The 22,587-nt window shown below is 51.2% G+C and overlaps 1 protein-coding gene across 1 annotated transcript; it reads left to right on the top strand.

Moving 5' to 3' along the window:
- The first annotated feature begins 10 nt into the window (after nucleotides 1–10).
- On the top strand, nucleotides 11–19,012 carry PSMD11 (proteasome 26S subunit, non-ATPase 11). Its single transcript, XM_083877529.1, has 14 exons — nucleotides 11–120; nucleotides 1,920–2,021; nucleotides 7,018–7,142; nucleotides 9,271–9,342; nucleotides 9,652–9,709; nucleotides 11,544–11,738; nucleotides 12,229–12,373; nucleotides 12,609–12,669; nucleotides 14,227–14,289; nucleotides 14,889–15,014; nucleotides 15,556–15,591; nucleotides 17,495–17,546; nucleotides 18,488–18,630; nucleotides 18,747–19,012. Exons 1-13 carry the CDS (start codon nucleotides 30–32, stop codon nucleotides 18,628–18,630), a joined length of 1,269 nt encoding a protein of 422 aa, XP_083733655.1. The 5' UTR covers nucleotides 11–29; the 3' UTR covers nucleotides 18,747–19,012.
- Nucleotides 19,013–22,587: the final 3,575 nt, after the last annotated feature.

Raw genomic sequence — 22,587 nt, forward strand, 5'->3', positions numbered from 1 at the left:
TGCTGGCGGCGAGGCGGAGAGGCGGCAAGATGGCGGCGGCGGCGGTGCTGGAGCTGCAGCGCGCGCAGTCCCTGCTCTCCACCGACCGCGAGGCCTCCATCGGCATCCTGCACTCCATCGGTGAGCGCCGGCACGCCTCCCGCGCCGCCCGCGCCCCGCCGCGGTCCGCGTCGCGCAGAGCCCCGCGCCGCCGCCGCTGCTGACTCACCGTGCGCGCCGGGCGGGAGCGCGGCCTGGGCCCGGCCCCGCGGCGCTGCACCGCGCCGGGACGGCACCGGCGGCGGCCCCCGCGCGTGGGGGCACGGGCGGCAGGAGCTGTTGGTGCGGGGCGGAGCGGGGGCCGCGCTCCGGGAGCCCGGCGGCGGGGCCGGTGCCCAGTGCGTGTCCGCCGAGCCGCTCAGAGCAGCCCCGGAGCCGGGCCGGCCGCCCCTCCCCGTCCGGCTGGAATGAACCTGCCGGCCCGAGATCCCCGATCGGCGTGTGCGGGCCGCGGCGGTGCCGGTACCGGCGGCGTGTCGCGGCTCTTTGGGTCGGGGCGGTTCGCGGCGTGTTTAGGGTTCGATGTCACGGCCCGGTCCGGCCGTGCTCGGGGCAGGGAGCGCTCCGCCGGCAGCGATGTTTCCTCCCACAGCGCTGACATTCCGCCCGTGCTGACTCGCCGTTCCAGCGCTGCTGTCTCGGAGCCGGGGGAGGTGTCCCGGGTGCCGCGGCCGAGCTCCGCTCCTCGCTGGAGAAGTTCCCTCGGGGTTCGCGTCTCTATGTCCCAGCACAGCCCTCTTTGGGCTGTGGTGCCGGGGAGGTGTCGGTGCTCTCAGGGCGTTCAGAGGTGCTGTGGGCACCCTGCCTGATCTGAGGGTTGAGGCTGGGGCGTGTGGCCTCGAAACTGCTTTTTAAACCAGAAGTTGTTGATTCTTGTGCTGTGTGGTGACCTCTGCAGAGATGCTCTGACCTGCTGTCACTCGGCTGTGTCGGGAAAAGTTTCTAGAGTGTACCTGTTAGACCTTAGAGGTGCTGTGAGGGCTTTCAGAGTTGTTTGTCCCTCAGTGTTTTGCTGGTTATTCAGTGGGCGGTGCAGACCTCAGTCAGGACTCACGGAGCCTGTTGTGAGTTGGGAGGATCAGGAGTGGCCCAGACAATGTTGCTGTGATGCTTTTGTCCTTGAGAGCAAAGTTCCCTCACTTTTAGTAGGGAATTGCAGGGGATGAGAGCCACAGTTTCAGTTCCCTAGAGCCGGGATTTTGGCTCTGTTTATGTGGAAGTTGGAGGAGCTCCCTGCGTTGGGGGTGGTAGCAGGGAAGGAAGGGCACTGTGTGATGGATAATTCATGAAACTGGTGCTCTGCTGGGTTGTGCTGCTGGCTGTCGTTTGTCCCTTTATCTGCCTCGGAGCAGAGTCACTCCCTGGAGCAGAGGGTGGTGGCACTGCCAGGACTCAGCACTGGCAGCGGGTGTGACACCAGAGTGGGGAGGGATGTACCCACCTCACTGCTTATCTGTGCTGCATTTTGTCCACGGGATCTCAGCTTAATACACAAAGCAGCAACATCAGCAATCCCAGAGTGGAGTATCCAACCCCAGAAATGCCATTAAATGTCTCTTATTTGGTTCTGTGGCTCCAGTGTGGTCTGGTGTGTGGGGCTGTTTGTAAGTGACACTTGCACAGCTGGGCAAGCTGAGATTGTTCAAACCTGGAGCTGGAGTGAGCAGGAGGGTCTGTGGGCTGGTAAAGCCGCTGTGGAGCACAGACAAAGGACTGTAAACTTCCTGCACTGGATTTAAACTTCCCAGACCTCTTGGGCCAGGCTGAAGTCCCTGGTGCCGTATGGAGCAGGTCCTGCTTTGGGCACCTCTCTGGGAGCTGTGATGATCTTCTACCTGAAACACCACTGAAGGCAACTTTCCTGCTCTTTTTCTTCCCAGTGAAACGTGATGTCCAGGAAAACGATGAGGAGGCGGTGCAAGTCAAAGAGCAGAGCATCCTGGAGCTGGGGTCACTGCTGGCCAAGACTGGGCAGGCAGAAGGTGAGCCTGAAATCAGGAATTGAAGTAACAGGCAGGAGATCCTGCAGCAAATGGATTTAGTCTCCTTACTTAGTGAGATAGCTGGAAAAACAGCTTTTGGCAGGAAACGTTCTCTCAGAGACAAGACAGAAACTGAAAACTAAATAAAGAACATAAATATTAATCTGGTGTTGCTTGGCCCAGTGTTCCAAACAATGCACAGTTCAGTCTGTGGCTCTTTGATGTGGGGCTGTTTCAGTATGAGTGACTAAAGTTTTGCTAAGTTGTTATGTTTGACATGAGAGGTGTTGCCTGGTTGGTTTCAAATGGGAAAGTTTGTCCCATAAAATACTTTTTCACCAGCAGCTCCTCTCACAATCAATTGATTTATCTGCTGTACCATTACATCAGCAGCCCCTACCCAGCTCTGCATGGGACAGTCTCTCTATTGTGAGTGTGTGAGGGGACAGGGATGCAGTCGAGTTCTCTGTTCAGTGCTGATTTTGAGTCTGTTCCTGTTTCCTGGAGAGCTCAAGGCAGCAGTTGGTTGTTTTGCACTCAGCAGTTTAGGGCTGTGCTGTGCCTTTCCCCTGGAGCATTTCAGGATACTCTGTGTCTGTACTCAGAGTGTTCTGTGGTTGGGTGCAGCCCTGGGCAGTGGGAAATGTTTGCTTGCAAGTCTGCACAGAGTAGGGAGAGCACCCAGCAGAAGGTTCAGTCCTACTGGAAGTGTTGAGACACCAGGCCTAACTTTGGAGTAGCTCATGGACAGCTCTGTGAGGGCTCAGCCACGGGTCCAGGTCACATTTTTTATCTGTTGTAAAATGTCCCTTGGTGTCCCACTGGGCTTGGGAAACTCGTGTAGGGCTGGGCCATTTCCCCGCTGTGCCCACATCACGTGTGCTGGAATGAGCATTCCACTGATCCCACTGTGGATTGCAGCTGGACAGGGCTGGGGACAGTGGATGGGTGGCCCTGAGAGTGTGCTGGAAACAAAGGTGCTGTTCTTGTCACCTCACTTAGGTGCCCACCTCTCATTCCTTCTGGGGGCTGCTTTTAGAGTCCCTGGGGAAAAACAAACCCTTCCAGCACAGGATTCAGCTGCTCCTGCAGCACAGAGGAAGTGCAAGTGCCCCTTTCCTGGCTGAGGTCAGGGAGCTCAGTGAGGGTGTCTCTGCTGTGCCGGTGCCCTTTGCACCCTGGTGTTTGCTCACCAGAGATCACCAAACATGGCTGGGCCCTGCAGCAGGGGAGATGTGTGTGTTTGGGTAAAAAGAGGGAAATCCGAGTATCTTCAGGTCAGTGTGGATGTGCTGCTGGTGAGCAGAACTTGAGGGCAGAGTTCTTGTGACCTCCTCACCTCTGCAAAGCTTGGGGCAGTGTTGAGTTTAAGCTGAAGTTTGGCACAAGGATAAAGAGCTCCAGGGTTTTCCCAGAGGGTGGTAATTGATAGATTTATTTTCTGTCAAGGGGAAGGCTGAGGAATTGAAAATAACAGTGTTAACTCATCAAACTCAGGGTTGTGAGAGGGCAAATGTGGAATGTATTTGTGGTCTATTAAAGGTACCACTAAACTGCAAGAGTGAGTGTGTTCTGGAGGGAAGAAAATGGACTTAGTGCCATTCAGAAGCCAGGTGTGTGTGTATGTGCAGCTCAGAGGGAGATCAGCAGGATCTGGCAGTGTTTTCTGGAGTTGTGGAACTGGGAGATGAAGGAAAGGGTATCCTGGCTTAAGGTGGTGCTGCAACTGTGGGAAGGGCTCTGTCCCTTCTCCTCCTGTCAGCTTTCTGGGTAGGAGTGACAAGTCAGGGGCAGCAGCACTATCACCAGGTAGAGCTGCTCTCAGAGACCCCAGTGCTGGGCAGACACTGGGATTTCATCCTGTGCCTTTCACTGCACAGGGTTTGGGTTTAGTCAGTGGAACTTCTTGCACAGGTTTGAGTGGTTCCAGTGCCCAAAGAGATGGTGACTGCATTGTCCCTGGAAGTGGATATTGGGAAGGAATTGTTCCCTGTGAGGGTGGGGAGGCCCTGGCACAGGGTGCCCAGAGAAGCTGTGGCTGCCCCTGGATCCCTGGAGCTGTCCAAGGCCAGGTTGGACAGGGCTTGGAGCAGCCTGGGACAGTGGAAGGTCCCATGGCAGGGATGGCACTGGATGGACTTTAAGGTCCTTCCAACCAAACTATTCTGTGATTCTGTGACTCTACTGAACTGCAGTCCTTGTTTACAAAAATGACAATAATACAAGTGACCCCCTTAAATCCTTAATCTTTATCAAGCAGATAAACTTGTAGATGGGTTAGTTTTCTTTATGACAGTTCCAGATTTTTATAGCATTTCACAGAACTATAGGGTTGGAATAACTTGGATCAGGAATTTGGATATGTGGAGTGTTACCTGGTGGAAGCACTTCCCTGAGGATGAGCTGCAGGCTTCATTTTCCAGAGCTGCTGCTCATCACTCCTGCAGAGCTGTCAATCCCACCCATTTACCAGGCATTGCATTTTCTTTAGAAAAATAAAATCCTAAAAATAGTTGGTGGTTATGTTGGTAGGAGAGAGAAATTTCTGTGGGAACTTTGAGGCTGCTTGGCTGAATGTGGAGTTTGCAGAGTGCACAGCTGCATTCCAGCTGTTGACTTGGGATCTGCTTTCTGGGGAGTTCTGGGGCTGCTCTGGAGTACATCAGGGGGATGATAAACAGTGCAGTGTGTTCCACTGGAGTTTTCCTTCTTTGTTCTGAAGTTCCTATGGGAAAGAGTGTGTTGGGCACTGATTCCATGGGTCCTGAGGAGCTGGTGGAGTGCAGGGATGCACAGGAGGAATGTTCTTAGTAGTGCTTGAGAGCTGATGGATCTTGGAGAGCCTCAGTAAGACAGATTCAGAGTCCACCTTTCCCAGCTCCCACTGAGATGCTGGAGAGGAGTTCTGTGCAGGTCTGATATGTTGGATTGTCTGTGGTTGTCTGTTTGCTGTGTGCGAGACCAAAGTGTTTGCCTTGGATTAAAATGATTGGGATTTGCATCCAGGAGTTGTACTGGAGATTAAATGGACCTCAGAACAGGATGGTGTGAGAAAAATCATGGAGCAGCAGGTTCCTTGTGGAGGGAAGACTGTCAGCCTGCAGGTTGCACTCTGAGATGTTAAAGTAGCTGCACCTTTAGTGTAGAAAAAGCTGCCTGTTTATGCTCTGGCAGAGAGAAAAGCAAACTTTTATGGAAGCATCCTGTGATGTTCTTGTACTGAGTCCAGGTGTTCTGCTGGGGTCAGAATCTGTGGTTTGCTGGGATTGGGATCTCCTGCACTGCAGTTTGGGAAATAAAGGTGAGGATCACACTTGAGATAAGTTCTGTTTGTTCTAAATCTGCACTTTGAGATGTTTGGAAACCTTCCAGTGCCTTGAGGAGCTCTAGGAGTTGGAGAGGGACTTGGAGAAGGGCCTGGAGGGACAGGACACAGGGAATGGCTTCCCACATCTAGAGAGCAGGGTTAGATGGGAGGAATTCCCTTACTGGGAAGAAATTCCTCCCTGTGAGGGTGGGGAGGCTCTGGCACAGGCTGCCCAGAGCAGCTGTGGCTGGCCCTGGATCCCTGCAAGTGTCCAAGGCCACGTTGGATGGGGTTTGGAGCAGCCTGGGACAGTGGAAGGTGTCCCTGCCCACGGCAGGGGTGGCATTGGATGGGCTTTAAGGTCCCTCCCAACCCAAACTATCTTGGGATTCTATGATCACTATGAGTGATTGGAAAAAAGTGAGTTCTACATGTTAAGAGTGTGATAAATGAGGTGTATCAGGCTAGATTAAACTTAAAATAAATAGGTTAAAAAAGTAAAAAATAGGAAGAATAATTTTTAGATATTAATAAGATGTTGTTAAAACAATTAGCATTGTTCAGCATTACTGCTAAATGAAATACAGAAGAACCCTTGTTTACATTTGTTTTTATTGGAATCCTTCCAAACTGAAATTCTCCTGATACTCCTCCATATACTAATAGAAATAAAATTAGACTAATCTCTTATTTTAGTTTTGATTCGGTACCAGTTTGGTGTAGAAGATTTCTGAATTACTCATTACCAGCTTTGTTTTGATTTCTCTTTTCTGTGGAATCTTGTAAACACAGTAGTGTGAGATCCACCTGATATTTGGGTGAGACTTGGAAATCTGGGGCAGGGAGGTGTGATTTCAGTGTGCAGCCCCAGTGCTGATGAGTCAGCACCGAACCCTGCCCCTCTGCAGGATCATCTTCCCAAAGTGGGAGCAGCTCTGGCCAGGACCTCCCCAAAACCACGTGGTGTTTGTTGTAGGAGACTTTTCACTTGTGCTCTGCAGTTCCAGCACGTCCAACATTCCTGAGTGGCTCTGAGTGCTGGAGCTGCTGTGCTGTGACTGCCACATTCCTCTGCTCCCTGGGAATGACAGTGTTTCTCCATTAAAAAAAAAAAATTTCTTTTTCCACCTCTTGTAAAGACAGGTTTTGTAACTGTGAATTAATGAGGTGACTTAGAAGCAGAAATGTAGTTAAGTGAGGCCAGAGCTGGTCTGGTAACGGTGAAGGTGGAGTTGGAGTGTTAAGGAATATGTAGTGGAGCACAAGGTGGATCCAACATCCTGGGCTTGGCTTAGGTGGGGCAGATTAAAGCATGAAACTGAGTAAATAAAAACACACCTAAATTATAAACTCCATCCCTTATTTTATAGAAAAACCTCAAAGCATTTACCAGAGCATTACATTTTAAAACATGCCTGAGGCAGTTACAGCTGGTGGTCACTGGGGAGCTTCAGTGACAGGCAGTGCTGTGGTGAGGCTGGAGCCCCCAGACCCCTGTGCAGGCCCTTGTTTGCTTCAGGGCTGCCCTGCAGGTGGCATTTGTTGCTCTGCTCTGTGCATGGCACTGAAAAACCACCCAGGCAATGTTTGGTGTGACGTGCCCTGCTGGTACATGTGATGTGTGGCTGCTCCAGCTTGGTGCAGCTCTTGGCTGGAGGGGTTGTGTTTCATGTTTTGGGGTTTTTGCAGAGCTGGGAGGACTCCTGAAGTATGTCCGGCCCTTCTTGAACTCCATCAGCAAAGCCAAGGCCGCGCGCCTGGTCCGCTCCCTGCTTGACCTCTTCCTGGACATGGAGGCAGCCACAGGACAGGAGGTGAGCCTGCACTTACTGCACCAGGCTGTTCCTCAAAAGCCTGCAACACCATTATCTGACCTAGTTTGCTTCTCAGTGAAGAATTATTCATGTCAGGAGGCAGACTTTTAATGCATTTGGATGTATTTTATAAATAAAACATCAGATAATTGAATTCATAACCATGTTTTTCTGCAAGCCTCTCTCTGCTGCAGGTTAGGAGTGGCTCCCACCATGGGCATTTGTCTTAGATTCATGTTGCTTCCTCAAGTTGTGCCAGGGAAGGTTTAGATTGGATATTAGGGAAAATTTCTTTACTGAATGGGTTGTCCAGCCCTGGCACAGCTGCCCAGGGCAGTGGTGGAGTACCCGTCCCTGGAAGGACTTAAAAGCTGTGTGGATGTGGCATTTGGGGACAGGGGTCAGTGGTAGCCTTGCAGTGCTGGGGGAATGCTTGGACTCCATGATCTCAGAGGGCTTTTTCCAACCTCAGTGATTGTAGGTGCAGCACTGGGAGTATTTTGTAGTGTGGTCAATGCTGGGGATGTGTTCCCAGGGAGCTTGGAGCAGGAATGGTGGGGATGGTGTGAGATGGCACAGAACTGGAGGAGCTGCTGCTGGAGGCTGGTCAGGATTGCACATGGACGCACCTGTGATGGGTGTTTTAGTGCACAGAGACAAAAGAGTTACTCGTGAAGTGGGAATGGAAAGGGTTTTGCAGCTACCAGGTGTCAACTGCTTCAGTGGATGAGTTCCTCCACCAGAAAGCCAGAGACAGCCTAAAATAAATAGTGCCCACTTAGTATTCACTCCATTCTTATCAGTTCCATAGGATACATTTGTCTTAGTTTTTCTTTTTTTTCCCTCACTTGTTGTTTTTTTGGGAGTGGGATAAGGACAGGAGCACCTTGGGAGTGCTTCCAGGCTGTGCTGCCCTGCAGAGGGTTTTGCTGGCACAGGAGGGGTCTGAGCAGCAGGTTAGTGGCAAAATCCACATGAAACCTGCACTCAGGGACTGGCAGATTGCAGGCTAGAGAGGTTCTGCCATGCTGAGGGGCAGGTGATGTTCTCATTAACCAAATTAGCACAAAATCAGCCAAATTAGAACTGTCATCCTCTAGTGCAGGTAACCCAGCCAATGCCCCTTGTTTGCTCTTCAGTCCTTGTGGCTGATGAATGGTGACAGAATGTTTTCCCCTCTTTCTTTAACAGATAAGGTCAGAGGAAGTGGGGTGGGATGTGCAGGTGAGAAGGGAGAACTGCTAAAAGTGTCAGGAGGAAATGAGCAGCTGCAGGCTTTTCTCAAGGTAATTTGGTGTAAACTGCATTTGGATGCAGTTGCAAAGGAGGAACAGGTTGGAGTACTAGTGATGGAAATAATAAAAAGTCAGTCAAAATAGTCACTTAGAGCATATTCTGAAGCTAAACCCAAAACCTTAAGGAGGCATGACATCAACCTGTGTGGTCCTTGATGCAGCAATCTTAAATCTTTTCAGAAATGTTCCAAGGATTGTCTACTTCCTCAGGGTAACTCACATCCAGAATGCTCCCAGGAGCCCAGTAAAGCAGTGAAATTGGAGATTTCTCCAGCTCCTAATGCTCTAGCTATCAGCCTGTAATAAATTGAAACTTCATAATGGCTTTTCATAAAATGTTCACGTTTAATAAGCAGTGAGAAGGAGCTGACAAGGCTCGCAGTGTTGAGCTGCAATCCAGAGGTTTTGGGAAGAGGCATTCCTGAGCCTGGCACCACAAGATGACTTACTATGTATTATTGGCCAGATAAGATACAATAATATCTAATTGAGATGGAGCAGTTCTGCCTTATCCATCAAGGGAGTCTCAGCCTGAAAAATATGGGAAGATTCTGGATTTCTTTGCAATGCTTTGAAATGATGGATGAGGCCCCCAAAGCAGACCGCAGCACCTCTGCTGCTTTATACAGATTACATGATCTATCTAGGCCCTAAAGCACGTGAAATTTATTTTTCTTTATTGAAAATACACCATGATTGTGGGTTTAAACTCTGGGAAAGTATTAATGCCTACCCCAAATGCCATTTGACACCTCTTATGTCGTTGGGAGGCATTTGGGGTGGGCACTGACAAAATGTCTAGAATTGACTGATTTCTTTCTGCTCCCTTTAAGGTTGACCTGTGTTTAGAGTGTATTGAATGGGCCAAATCAGAGAAGAGGACTTTCCTACGCCAGGCTCTGGAGGTAGGTCTCAGATCCCAAACACGTGGAACAGCATCATCCCCTTGTCACATTTAATACTTGTTAAAGTAGAGCACTTGTGTGCTGTTCAGATCTTTCTGTGTGTCAGGGGAGGGCATTAGTTACACTGAAATTCTCCGTAAAAATGCAGGGGTTTACTCCTTGTGCAGTAGGCCTTGCACAACTGGACCACACAATGTGACAAATAGAGATTAATATAGTGAAGTCTGTGCAGAGAAGAATGCAAAGCTTCATTTTACAAAACAAATCTGTTCTGGCTTTCCTCACAGCAGTTCCTTTTCTGTTCTGCAGGCGAGGCTGGTCTCTCTCTACTTCGACACCAAGAGGTACCAAGAAGCTCTGCAGCTAGGTGAGGCTCCCACTAGGTGGTGGTAAATCTTTGCTTTTAATTTACTCCTGACAAGGAAAGCCGTCGTCTGTGTCTTGTTCCTTGAGAAGTTTTGTAGGATTTGGGTCTTAATTTCTCAGTGCTGATCCAGTTCTGCCACCTTTTGCTGTAGCTGGATGATAACAGCTCTAAGAGTTGTCTTGGTTCTCGCTGTTTCACTATCCTTACTCATCTCACCTGGGCCTAAGGCCAGTTTGGATGGGGCTTGGAGCAACTAGGAGGTGTCCCTGCCCATTTGAGAGTGGAATGGGATGAACTTTAAGGCCCCTTCCTACCCAAACCACTGGGATTCTGTGATTTGTTCAGTGCAGATAATTTTGGGAGCTTTATCCAGCTGAAGGCCACAGGTTTGGCTCCTGCTGGAACGTGCTGGGATACTCTGCTGTGGCCACAGAGGCTGAAGGGAGAAAGCAGCTTTTTTCCAATTTGCTCAAACACAGCCCCAGTAAAAACAGAAAATGGCAAAACCTCTGTGGATATCATTAGCCAAGGTCTTATGGAGGCTTTAAGTATTTGCTCCTGCATCACCCGAGGGATGGTAATGAACCAGTGAACTCCTGCTCTGCCCCAAAGCAGAGTAAAACAAGGCCTCTTACAGCTCCCCTGGTGCTTTTAAAATGCTCATTTTGCATATGACTGCAGTGCTGTAAGTGAGGCTTAAGCCGTAATTGAGATTTAAGCTTTAAGTGAGGTTTAAGCTGTCAGTGGTTTAAGCTGTGAGGTTGAAGCTGTGTGAGGAGTGTTTGCACAGCCTGCACTGCCAGGGCTGAGGCTGAACTGCTCACCTGGGACCCAGAACCTCTTAACCTGTGTGGTAGCACAAGCCTGTGTCGTGTCCAGAGTCACAGTGACACATATCTCATCAAAATGCTGAGTTCATGGTACATGGAATTCAGTATGGAATTAGAATTAGTTTGCACAGGGATAGGTAATGAACTCAGGTTTAAACTGATCAGAGGCCACACTCCAAAACTGTGCTTCATTAGTTTAATCCCTTGGCTGGTGTTTGGATAGCTTGAGGAGTTGGGAAGGTCTGTACCTCTAGGGGAGGCTCTGATGCTCTGTCAGGATGTCAGTGTTGTGCTCAGCATTCCTGTGTGGCTGAGGAGGTGGTTGTGTCCATGGCTGTGGGGAGTAGGTGCGAGCAGAGTCTCTCAGGGATGTTTCCAGGGAGAAGTTCTGCAGTTTTAGATCTGATTATCAGCTCCTGAGCACAGCAAGGGAGGAGGAGGTTTTTATATCTGCTCACCCTAAGTTACCTCTTTAGTGGGGGAAAGAAGGGGACAAGTTTCCTCTGGGACTGACTCATTCTGTCCTCACAAGGCTGTGATGTGGCAGCTTGTCTTGGCATTTCTTAGGCTGTCCCTTCTTGCATCTTCAAGCTCACCTCCTGTGTTAAAATCATTCCTTCCTCATCCCATGTTCTCAGGAGTTTCTTGAGAATGCTCTGTGATGCACAGGGGGCAGTTCTGCAGGAGCTCCCTGCAGAAGGGAGAGGGAAATCACCTGGGAAACAGGTGCCGTAGTGACCATCCCAACTGCCCAGCCCCTCCAGGACACTCTGCTGCCCACACACCACCTCTGACACAAAACTGCTTCATCCTCCTGCTGTAAACTAGCACTGTCCCATTATTCCCTCTCCTGGGCTTTTTCTTGGAAGAACAGGCTGTGTGAGCCTCATGTCCCTCCCTCAAAGCCCTGACTGCTGGGGGAGGACGGGTGGCCCCTGGAGAGGCTTGGTTTGTGTGGATGCTGATGCAGAGCAGGTCACAGTTTTGTCCTTGCCCTCTGCCAGGCTCGCAGCTGCTCCGGGAGTTGAAGAAGATGGATGACAAGGCACTGCTGGTGGAAGTGCAGCTCCTAGAGAGCAAGACTTACCATGCCCTGAGCAATCTGCCAAAAGCAAGAGCAGCCTTAACCTCGGCACGTACCACGGCCAATGCCATCTACTGTCCCCCCAAGCTGCAGGCAGCACTGGACATGCAGTCAGGTGAGGCCTTGGGGACAAGAACAATGCCCAGGACTCCTCCTGACACATCACATGGCTGATACTTGTTTATTCTGAGGGAAAATGGTGCTTGGGGGGGCCTCAAGATACTGCCAGGTCTGCCTCAGGTGGTATCAGCTGCAGTGACATTGTTCCTGACACTGGTGTTTTCAGCCCATTTTTGGAAGCTGCCGGTGGTGGAGGGTCCATAAGCTCCCCAGGCGCTGCAGTTCCAGCCTCACACTGTGTTCCTGACCCATTACACGTTGCTCCTGACCCAGTTTGCAGGCACTTACCTGAAGTGCTCCAAAGTTGTCTGTCTAAATGTCCTCGTAAGAGAGGGTGTGGATTTTCTCCTGATAGAGATGAGGCAAAGGGGGGCACAGGAGGAAAGGGTTCCCTTCACTGAAGTTACAGATAAAGCACTGAACAACCAAATTGTTTTGTCCTCTCCCAGTCATGCTCAGAATTAACCTGTTTGTGCCTCTCCCAGGTATTATCCATGCAGCAGAAGAGAAAGACTGGAAAACAGCCTATTCATATTTTTACGAGGCATTTGAGGGCAATGATTCAATTGACAACCCCAAAGCCATCACTGCTCTGAAATACATGTTGCTGTGCAAAATCATGCTCAACAGGTAGGTGCCAGATGGTTCTGGGAAAAACACTTCCTGCATTTCCAGGGGAAGGGCTTTTTGTTTGAGACTCTGAACTAATGGGCTCAGGGAGTGTCTTTATCACCTGATCAATGCTCCTGTGTGGTGGTATTTGGGTTGTAGTATTTGCTCTCAGTTGGGGATTTTTGAGGTGCTCTGGGGTTTAAGTTGACCATGTTGCTGTATAAATGCTCTGCTCCCTTCCCTCTGTCTGCAGCCCAGAAGATGTGCAAGCATTAGTGAGTGGGAAGCTTGCTCTGCGGTATGCAGGACGACAGGTACATAAACTTAAGCCTTTCTATCTTCCTCTTACTTTTCTCAGTGCTGGTTTATTCTTTTTGTCAAACATATTGCTCTTTTCATACCAAAATACCCATCACTCTTCAGTGTCCTGAACAAGATCCAGAACTGATTAAATTGCCATGAGTCATTACCTGAAGTCAGTTGCCTTCAAAGAGTTTACAGTGTGTAGGAGCAACAGTGATTTTTCACAACCAGAGAATTTGGGCTGCTTGCTTCATTTTCTGTTTTTTTTCCTTCCTGCTTTTCTTCAGCTACAAACTGCCTGATGCCATCAGGTCCTGTGTCCCTGATCTCACCAGCTGCTGCAGTGTTTAAATCCGAGTTACTGTTTTTACTTCATTGTAGCCAGTCCTGAGAATCCATTCCTGGCAGTGCAGCTGAGCAGGTGGGGACCTGGAAGGCTGCGAGGTGGGAGCCAGACAGTCAGGGAGGTGTTAAATCCACTGCTTATTCTGACATGTGAACGTGCCAGGCTGGGAATGTCACCCCCAAATTAAATCCAGGGTTGCCAAGGTGCAGGGCCACACTCCAGGTGTGCCAGGGGCTGGGCCAGGCTGGGATCCTGCTGCCCTCAGAGGCTCAGCCTGGGCTTTGCTGTGACGCAGGAGCTGCTGCTCCCCTGCCCACAGGGGATTGGGAATTAGCAGAGCTCAGTGAGCAAATGTGTGTGGAAAGTCTGACGTGGGGATATCCCTCCTGGATTAGGAAGGGCAGCTCCAATCCTGCCTCATTGCTTTGCCCTGAGTGGCAGCTGAAGGCTTCTCTCCAGAGTAGGGGATCCTGGCTGTTCCCACACTGTGCCTCTGAGCCAGCATGACCAGCAATTCCCACAGCCACTGGAGAGCAGGGAGAGAGCAGCCCTAGGGCAATCCCAGAATATCCTAAGCTGGAAAGGATCAAGTCCAGCTCCTGGCTCTGCACGGGACAGTCCCAGAAGAGGGGGCAGCAGAAGCTCTGTGCACTAGAGGCACTGGGCTGTCCTTGTTCTGTCCCCCTCCCCCTAGGGCTCTGTTCTGCTGTTCCCTGCTGGGATTACCTCTGTTGGGTGCAAATGTGCTTCTTTGGGGATGTGGCTTTGGCTGCATTTCAGTTACAGGGTAGAAAAGACTCATCCCTATTTCTGTCCATGTTGGGGTGTCCATAGGAGCTGCTGCCCTGCCCCTGTCATTCAGCAGAGAAGTGGCTGTGCTGAAGGGGAGAGACTTAGCTGGATGGCCCAAAATGGCCACATTCATTAAGCAAGTGCCAAAATGTGCACTTCCCTTAAAAACAGCATCAAACTCACTCCCAGCCTGCAGCTGGTGCTGTCAGACCTGAGTGCTTTGTCTCTCTGGAGATGTTTCAGGTCATGTCCTGCAGCTGCCCAGCTTGTTCTCCCCTCAGCAGCTGCTCTCCCTCTGCCTGTGGCAGTGACAAGGAACATTCCTGGTTTGCTGTTTAAGCACGTTCCCAGGGTACTGCACAGTTGGCATATTCACCGTCAGAGGAGAATCCAGAAAAAAATAACCTCCTTTGATTCTCTTTCCCCACAGACAGAAGCACTAAAATGCGTGGCACAGGCCAGCAAGAACCGGTCGCTGGCAGATTTTGAAAAGGTGAGTCAGGGACACAAAAGGTGGGGTCTGGCTGGGCAAAAACCAGTCAGAAATGCCAGGTTTGAAAAGTTGTAGGAGCTGTTACATCCCACAGCAGGAAACCATGGAAACATTGATAGAAAGTAACAGTGCATCAAGAGAAAACCCCCCACCCAAAACTGGTTGCGTTTTCAGTGCGTGGGGAGTAAACTTGGTTGAACCCATATTTTTTCCTTTTTTTTTTTTTTTTTTTTTTTCAAGAGCCAACTCAGAAGCAGTTTTCCTTTAAGGTGCTAGGTACTGGGATGTGTATCTTCCTAAAATGTTTCCTGGTTTCAGCAGGAATTCTGCAGAGCTCAGGGAGAGGATTCCCATGTCAGGATCCAATCCTGTTGTGCTCTGCTGGCTGTGAACAGAGGCTGGGGCTCACGGAGCTCCTGGAGGGTGAAGATAAAAGATGTTGGAAAAGCTGCTGGGCTGTCGTGACCTGCTGGCTTTTAGCTAAGTTAGGGATTGGATTAGCCATGGTACTTGGCTGGGCAGGGAGGGGATCTCATCCTCAGAGGACCCTTGAGGAGCTGTTACTACCAGAATTATTTCTTCCCACCATGTCCCCACAGGCTCTGACAGACTACAAGGTGGAGCTCAGGGACGACCCCATCATAAACACTCACCTGGCTAAACTCTATGATAATTTATTGGAACAGAACCTGATCAGAGTCATCGAACCCTTCTCCAGAGTACAGGTAAATGTTTCCAGCAGCACCTGGGCGGGCTGGTCCCTCTGTCCCTGCTGCTGGGGGTGAGAGGATTGTTCCCATGAGGAACACTTCTTACTCTGAGCTGTTCAGCATTTTCAGAGCTGAGGGTTAAAATTAAAAGGGGGAGGCTGAGGAGGCCTTTGGAAAACCACATTCCAGAGTCATTGCCCTTTCCACCTGTTTCTCTTATGCTTCCTGCAAGATGACTGGCTTTTAACCCTGAAGGTGACAGCATTTGGCTTTGAAGGTCTCTGACAGGGAAAGGCTGTGCCATAGTCTTGGAGAAGACATAGAAGACTATTTCACCTTTCAGAGTAAAATGGCTTTAGGGGTTCAGTCCATCTTAGTTAAACTCAGATGTGAAACCTGAAGGACCTGAAGCTGCAGAGTGGAGAAAAGCCACTGGAGATTTTTAGGCCAGAGCATTTCCAGGTCCTTGCGCAGTTCCACGGAAGAGCCCCAAACATCTGTGTTGTGTGTCCAAAGTGCAGCTAAAGATTTACCTAAATGTTGGTCTTTCTTATAGATTGAACACATATCCAGCCTCATCAAGCTCTCAAAGGTAAGAATGTCACCAGAAATCAGTGCCATGTGTTCAGAGGGCAGAGGAGTTGGGTGTTGCTTCGCGTATCTGTCTCTCAGGCCAGCCCAGCGTTCGGCTGGACCACCCTGCTAGCTCTGATACGCCTCAACAGTACCTTTGCGTGGGTCTTGGCTCCGCAGTACCTTCACCTTCGCTGTCACGGCCATGGTTCGAAAGAGGGGACACTCGAGGCTCAGGAAGAAAGGTTTTATTCGGGGATCACAGGAGCAGTCCTTGGTCCCAGGCCTGTGCCTCAGGAGAGTGACCCAGGGCCTGGTCAGCAGGGAGTTTTTGTTCACCAGAAATCTCAGGGGTGGGCACAAGTTACAAAACCAGTGAAACAAAGCAAGGTGGCTAATGCCAACTGCAATACACAAACATCAACAAATCAGGTAAATTGGGGTGGGGTCTTTGGGTGATCCACCAACCACTGTCCGACACCTCTCCGAAGGTTTCGGGCCTGGGAAATTGATGGACAAGGGGGAGAATATACATTGGGATGGGGGAAAAGACAATGGGATGACCAAACTCCAGGCAGAGGATTAAGTTGTCTTGGAAACTCTTATCAACTTCTGATAAGAACCATTCTAAGACAGGAGCTTTACCTAGCTAGGGTTAAAGTCCAAACCACACTAAACTTCTAACTAAAATCCTATAAAACAATTCCAGCACCCTCACAGTTGGGGATTAAATAGCATTTGTCATTGGGAACTGAACATGAAGGGTGACAGATGAGATCCATAGCATTTCCAGGTGAATCTCATCCTTGGGAACTAAACTCTGACACAGGCAGCTCCTGGGGGGCACCAAGGCTTCCTGTGCTCCAAACTTTGCTGTGCTGTCCCCTTCCCTCCCATGGGTTTTACTCCCTGTTTTGGCTCTTACTTTTAATTTGAGGCAGATTTTCCTCTCCTCTGTCGTGACTAACTCAGTCTTCCCCCATGCCCTGTGTTTAATCCCCTGAGTGTTCCCAGGGGAACCTTACTTAGACCTTTAAGATCCAGGATCCAGTTAATCACCCTGCAGTGTCATTAGGGATGTGTCTGTCACACTGACTGTGCAGTAACTGCTTTACAGATAATCCCAGACAGATTCAGTTTGGGGAAAATCCGCTGTAATCCCGGCCAGTTGCACCCCAGAGTGCTGTTGTCTTGTACTGGCATTAAGGCCAGAGGTTGGGAAGTAAGCTGAGCTCAGCCTTTGTGGTCACAGAATCATTGAATCATTCAGGTTGGAAAAGGCCTCTGAGATCATAGAGTCCAAATATTCCCCCAGCACTGCCAAAACCACACATGTCCCCAAGTGCCACATCCACACATCTGTTAAATCTGGTGATATCACCTCTGCTTGGGCTGGACAACCCTTTCCATGAAGAAATTTTCCCTAATATCCAACCTAAACCTCCCTTGGCACACAGTCTGTTCCCAGACTAGCTTGTGGTGTTTAACACATCCTTAATATTCAGAGTAAAAGCTGCTTTTTGCCCCCTCTGCCCAGAGAGGAGCTGCCTCCTGTGGGCCCTCCTTGGTGCTAGGCAGGAGTTAAGCTGGGTCCTGCATGGATTGATTCAAACTTGGCCAGCTCTTGTCTAAATCCTTGCTGAATTGAGATAGAAAGTTCCAGAACCCCCGCAGGTAAAGCCTGTGTGAAGTGACATACAGTGTCCCTTGTGGGACAAGGGACATGCTGGTGCTCCCTCATTAACAGCTGCTCCCTAATTTCCTGAGGCCTCTCAAGCAGGTGTTGGTGTCCAAGCCACGTTCAGGGAGGAGGAGCTGCTTGAGCAGTGCTCATGTCCCACCAGGGCTGTCAGGCATGCAGCCGTAAAATTCATGTATTTTTGTGTTCTGGGAGACTTCTAATGTTTCTGTTTCAATTTCAGGCTGAGGTAGAAAGGAAACTGTCACAGATGATCTTGGACAAGAAGTTTCATGGTGAGTCTCTGCATCCCTCAGCTCTGCCCTGTGTTTGCATGAGCTGTGACTGGACTCCCCTTTCTCCTCTGAACCTGGCAGTCCTGCTCAGACAGCAGATGTGCAGGTGACAGTCAGGAGTGAGTCAGGAGTGACAGTCAGGAATAAGTCAGGAGTGACAGTCAGGAATGCTGTTCCTGCTGTTCTATCACAGGTGACAGTCAGGAGTGACAGGAATGCTGTTCCTGCTGCTCCATTGGAGGTGAAAGTCAGGAGTGACAGTCAGGAAGGCTCTTCCTGCTGCTCCATCCACCTTGCTTAAGCCAAGGATTAGTTTCAGAAATGCTGTTGGGTCCTTCTTGCTGTGACAGCATCCAGGGACAGTGTGGGACCCCCAGGTGGGATCCCTGGCCAGGCTGGCCTCTCTCCAGGTTGGAGCAGACCAGAGGTGTGGTCACCTTTCCCAGCTGTTTGTGTCTGGAGCGTTCTGTGGGGGCACCCCATGACCCAGTAGGGTGCTGTGGCTTGGCTGGGCCCACAGCAGCTGCTGCCCCAATAACTGCTCAAGGAACCAGCTATGCTGTTGGGTCTGTTGTCCCTGGATGTGGCTGAGCCAGGGGAATCTCTGGGAGCAGTACGTTGGGCACAGAACACTGTGGGGAGGCAGAGCCCACCTGGGCACAGCTGCAGGATGAACCAGCTGTGCTGAGCCATCCTGCTGGGCACAGGGAGATGGTAGAGGATGGGCAGGAATGCTCATCTCCTGGATGGTTTCTTAGGCTGTTCTCTGGAATGTATTTTTTTCTGGGAATGCTAAAGCAGTCCTGACCAAAATCAGTCAGACCAGCCCAACACATGAGCACTGCTGATTGGGTGTTTCTGGGGTAGATCCCTAAATTCCTGCTGTCTGGAAGCTGTGATCCATCGAACATCCCAGTGCTAACAGCAGCTTGTGCCCACAGGAATCCTTGACCAGGGCGAGGGTGTCCTGATCATCTTCGACGAACCCCCCGTAGACAAAACTTATGAGGCTGCCCTCGAGACGATTCAGAACATGAGCAAAGTAGTGGATTCGCTCTACAACAAAGCCAAGAAGTTGACATAGGTAAGTGGGACCTCCCTGGAGGCCGCAGAGCTCTGGACCCGCTGCCAGGCCCCGCTGTGTCCCTGAGCCTCTTTCCCTCTCCCGTCAAGTGACGTGTCTCTGTTTTCTCTTTGCAGAGTTGAATTTGCTAGCTGTCATTTGGAGAGTGTGTGTGACAGGAGAGTGAAACCTTTGGGAAAATGTTAGGAGACTTTTTTTTTTCTTCTTTGTTCTACTTTTCGCTCGGAAAGTTTTTAAACTTCCTCATCCGGTGCATCTTGTATTCCAGACGATGCGTGTTCCAGTTTCCATGTAATCTTTACTGGCCGAACTTTGTATCTGGGGGGGGAATATTGTTTAAACAAAGAGGGTATTCTAAATAAAAGGAAAAAGGCTTACACTACCTAAACATGTGCTTTCCACTTCCTGAGGGACGGCAGAGTTCAGCAGGGACAGCGTTTCGTTACCAGTAGGTGCCCAAAACCAGTTTGTTTCATCTCCTCCGCCCTGAAATCGGAGACGTGCTGGCGGTGTCCAAGCAGCCAACTCGATTCCATTTGTACTGAACCAAACAAACCCAAAATGTACAGACTGCTGGTTTATTTTCCACCCTCAAGGCCTCCGACCCCCTCGAAAGCAGCTCCGCGATGATTTTCCTGTGGGCCGGAGCTGTCGGCGCAGCCCCGGCCCCGTCCGGCCGCTCTCGGCGAAGGGGACGGCGCAGGTTTCCCTGGAGCCTGACTTGCATGCTCTTGTTTGCAGATAGACTTAGATTTTCAATGTTTCCTCCCTCCCCACCTGCGCTGGTAGGAGGAGCAGCTGACCGACAGAGCCGCTGTGCCTGTGCTGCAGCAGCGCTGAGCTCTGGTTCCCCACGCGAGGTGGGACAGCCTGGCCCTCTGGAACAGCCCAGTGGGAGCTTCCTCCTCGCTCCCAAAGTCCTGGGGCAGGAGCACGGTGTATTCCAGCATGCTCCATTTTCTGGTGAGGTTTCCAGTAAGTTTTAACGCCATTTGGGCAGTGTAAGCTTCTGCGTTCTCTGTCCTGCTCATCTTTATTTTTCCTTTCCCCTCTGTCTTTATTTCCCTCTCCACGTTTTTCTTACAAAATTTATATTTTGTAAAAGGATTCTGTTTTATCAGGAAATATTTTGCCTTCACGCTGACTTTTAGACTGGCTGATTTTTCCCCTTTCTGTTCACATTTTGACCTCTCCGACCTTTTATTTTATTTTATTATTTTTAATTTCCATCTCCTTCCAGTCAGTCGCTGTTTGGGTTTTTGGCACCATCAATATCAAATGTACAAACGGTTCTTGCTAACCAACACCAGGTATATCTGATGTTCAGATGAGTTCCAATAAAGAATTTTTTTTTCAAAAACCTCTGTCTCCTGTCTTCAGCCGTGAGGGCAGATTCTGGGCTGGGTGCAGCTCTCCCTTTGCTTAAGGAAGGGTGGCACCATCCCCTCACCAAAGCATCGTTAGGGAAGATGTTTTGGAGACACCAGATGTGAACGTTCACCAGAGGTTTATGGATTGTGATGTGTTCCTGACACAACAAGTTCTAGTGCTAGTGAATGTATAATAATAATTATTATTAACACTGTTATGGTGGAAATTTAATTTAATGTGGCCTCTCATCCCTCCAGCCTTCCCAATCATGCCCTTTCGCCACGCTGGAGTCTCTCATTGCACAAGGCCAGGCCCAGATTCCTTGGAAGGCTGGGGAGGAGGTTTAGGGTGTCATTGATACAATATCTTGAATTTTCATGTCTGAAACTCCTGGGACACCAGGTGTGCAGAAAAGAAACCTGCCCTCAGAGGCAGGAAAATGTGAAGGTTTTCACTGTGTTCTTACATCTCAGGCAGCAGGGAAGTGCATTTCTAGTTTTAATAAGTTTTTTTAAAATTAATCTAATTCCTGAGATAATTCCCCAGAAATCTCTGTCCAGTTCACTGTGATGCCCCTGAAGTGGCATTTTCCTCGGGGATGTGTCATTTGGATGGGATTTGTTGAATTAGGTGCTAAGTGTGGGTGAATGAAGGGAAATTCATGCATGGAAGCAGAGATGGGGCAGGGACAGGGCAGAGTCAGGGGCTGGGGTGGAGATGGACGGGGAGTCACAAAATCCCAGGAGAACCTGGGTTGGAAGGGACCCAAAACCCCACCCAGTGCCACCCCTGCCACGGGCAGGGACATCTTCCACTATCCCAGGCTGCTCCAAGCCCCATCCAGCCTGGCCTTGGATACTGCCAGGGATCCAGGGGCAGCCACAGCTGCTCTGGGCACCCTGTGCCAGGGCCTGCCCACCCTCACAGGGAGGAATTTCTTCCCAGTCTCCCACTTAACCGTGCACTTCTGTCCTGTGTGCCCTTGCTGGGGACTGTGCTGAGCTCCAGCTGTCATCCCCCAGTGGGGACAGAATTGATCCTGACCCCACAGGTGACAGTGCTGCCAGGCTCGAGGCTGAGGGGGCCTGACCAGGAGCTGGGATGATGCAGCAGGGCTGTGCTGACACCAGCTTTGGTGCATTGTGTGGGATCAGGGAGCTTTATTGAATTGGAATTGCCTTTGGAACAACAGTTTTCTGAGGCACCTCCAAGCACATTAAAATTAGGACCCAAACCCCTCAAATTGTAGAGCCTGTTCTTTAATCCTTTTGACTTAAACTTCTTAAGGCTGAACTTAAAAGCTGACTATTGCTGTGTGGATCTGGGAGATGTTTTAATGGACAAAGGGAATTCTCAACAACAGCAGTGCCCAGGCTGGGCTGTCACTGTCCCCATGGTGCAGCAAAGCCTTCTTTTGAGTGGAGAGCCCTGCAGACAGTCCTGACCACCCCCTAAAAACCACCTTCCACAGAGGATTGAATGTGCTCTGAAGGACAGGGAGGTTTTTCAGACAAGTCTGTCCTCACGGGAGATTTTCAGGTTTTTTTTTTTGAGATTTCCCTGCTGTGGGAGTGGGATTGGCAGCGGCAGGTCCGGGGCAGGGCATAAATAGGTACAAACGAATATAAATGGATTTGGGTCATTAGCGCAGGGCCGGTTTGTGCCCGACCTTTCCTTGCCGCTGCCGGCAGCAGCTCCAGGGCCACAGGGACCCCCGGGGGCGGCTCCGCTCTCCGCGGCCGGAGCTGGTCCCGGTGGCGGCGGAGCGGCCTCTGAGTGTCGCTGCAGGTCTCGCAGAGCCTGGCGGGGCCGGTGCTGCCCGGTGCCTCCCGCCAGAGCCGGCGCCGCTCCGGTCCCGGTCGGAATGGGATCCCGGTCCGGGCGGGGGGCGCCGGGCTGCGGCTCCAGGGGGACCCAGGGGACCCGGGGGGGCACGGGAGCTGCAGGCACCTTCCCCAAAACCGGCCCGGCCCCCGAACGCCGTACCGGGCATTTCATTGCCCCGGTACCTTCGGGACGAGTGGTGGCCCCCGGCCCGGAGCTGGGCAGGCACCGGCGGGCGGGGGGAGCGGCGGTGAAGGGCGGCCGTGGGCGGTGACGGGTTCCGAGTGAGGGATGTGGGGCTCAGGCGCGAACCCAGGGTGCCGGTGGAGAAGAATTTTAAATCTTAATTTGGGGATTTTAAAAAAATTATTTTCGTTGCTTTTTATCCCCCTCGGTGTCGTGCCCGGCCCCGCCCGGGGCTCGGCGGCACCGCCGGGACCCCAACGCGGACAGCGCGCGGGGAGCGGGGCCGGGGGCGGGGCTCACGTCATTCATAAACAGAGGGAGGCGGGGTCTGGGTTGAATGGGCGGGGCCTGGTGTGCTGGGGGCGGGGCAAAAGCCATTCAAGGCCAGGGGGGCGGGCCCAGAGCGGCTGGGGGCGGGGCTCTAAGCTCCGCGGCCGCGCGGGGGGGCGGGGCCTGTGCCACTGGGGGCGGGGGCCATCTTCATCAGTGGCCGCGGGGGGGCGTGGCCTCAGCTGTCGCGGCGGGCGCACGTGTCGCGCGGGGCGGAGCGGCGGGGGCGGCGGGCGCGCGCACTGC

Source organism: Zosterops lateralis, assembly GCF_965231275.1.
Source record: "Zosterops lateralis genome assembly, chromosome: 24".
NCBI lineage: Eukaryota > Metazoa > Chordata > Aves > Passeriformes > Zosteropidae > Zosterops > Zosterops lateralis.

Bases quoted from the DNA above. Each gene is read 5' to 3' on its own strand.
- PSMD11 (XM_083877529.1), top strand. From the start codon at position 30: ATGGCGGCGGCGGCGGTGCTGGAGCTGCAGCGCGCGCAGTCCCTGCTC. The intron at 11,739-12,228 runs GTGAGGCCTTGG...TGCCTCTCCCAG, and splicing joins AGCACTGGACATGCAGTCAG to GTATTATCCATGCAGCAGAA. The intron at 14,290-14,888 runs GTGAGTCAGGGA...ATGTCCCCACAG, and splicing joins CGCTGGCAGATTTTGAAAAG to GCTCTGACAGACTACAAGGT.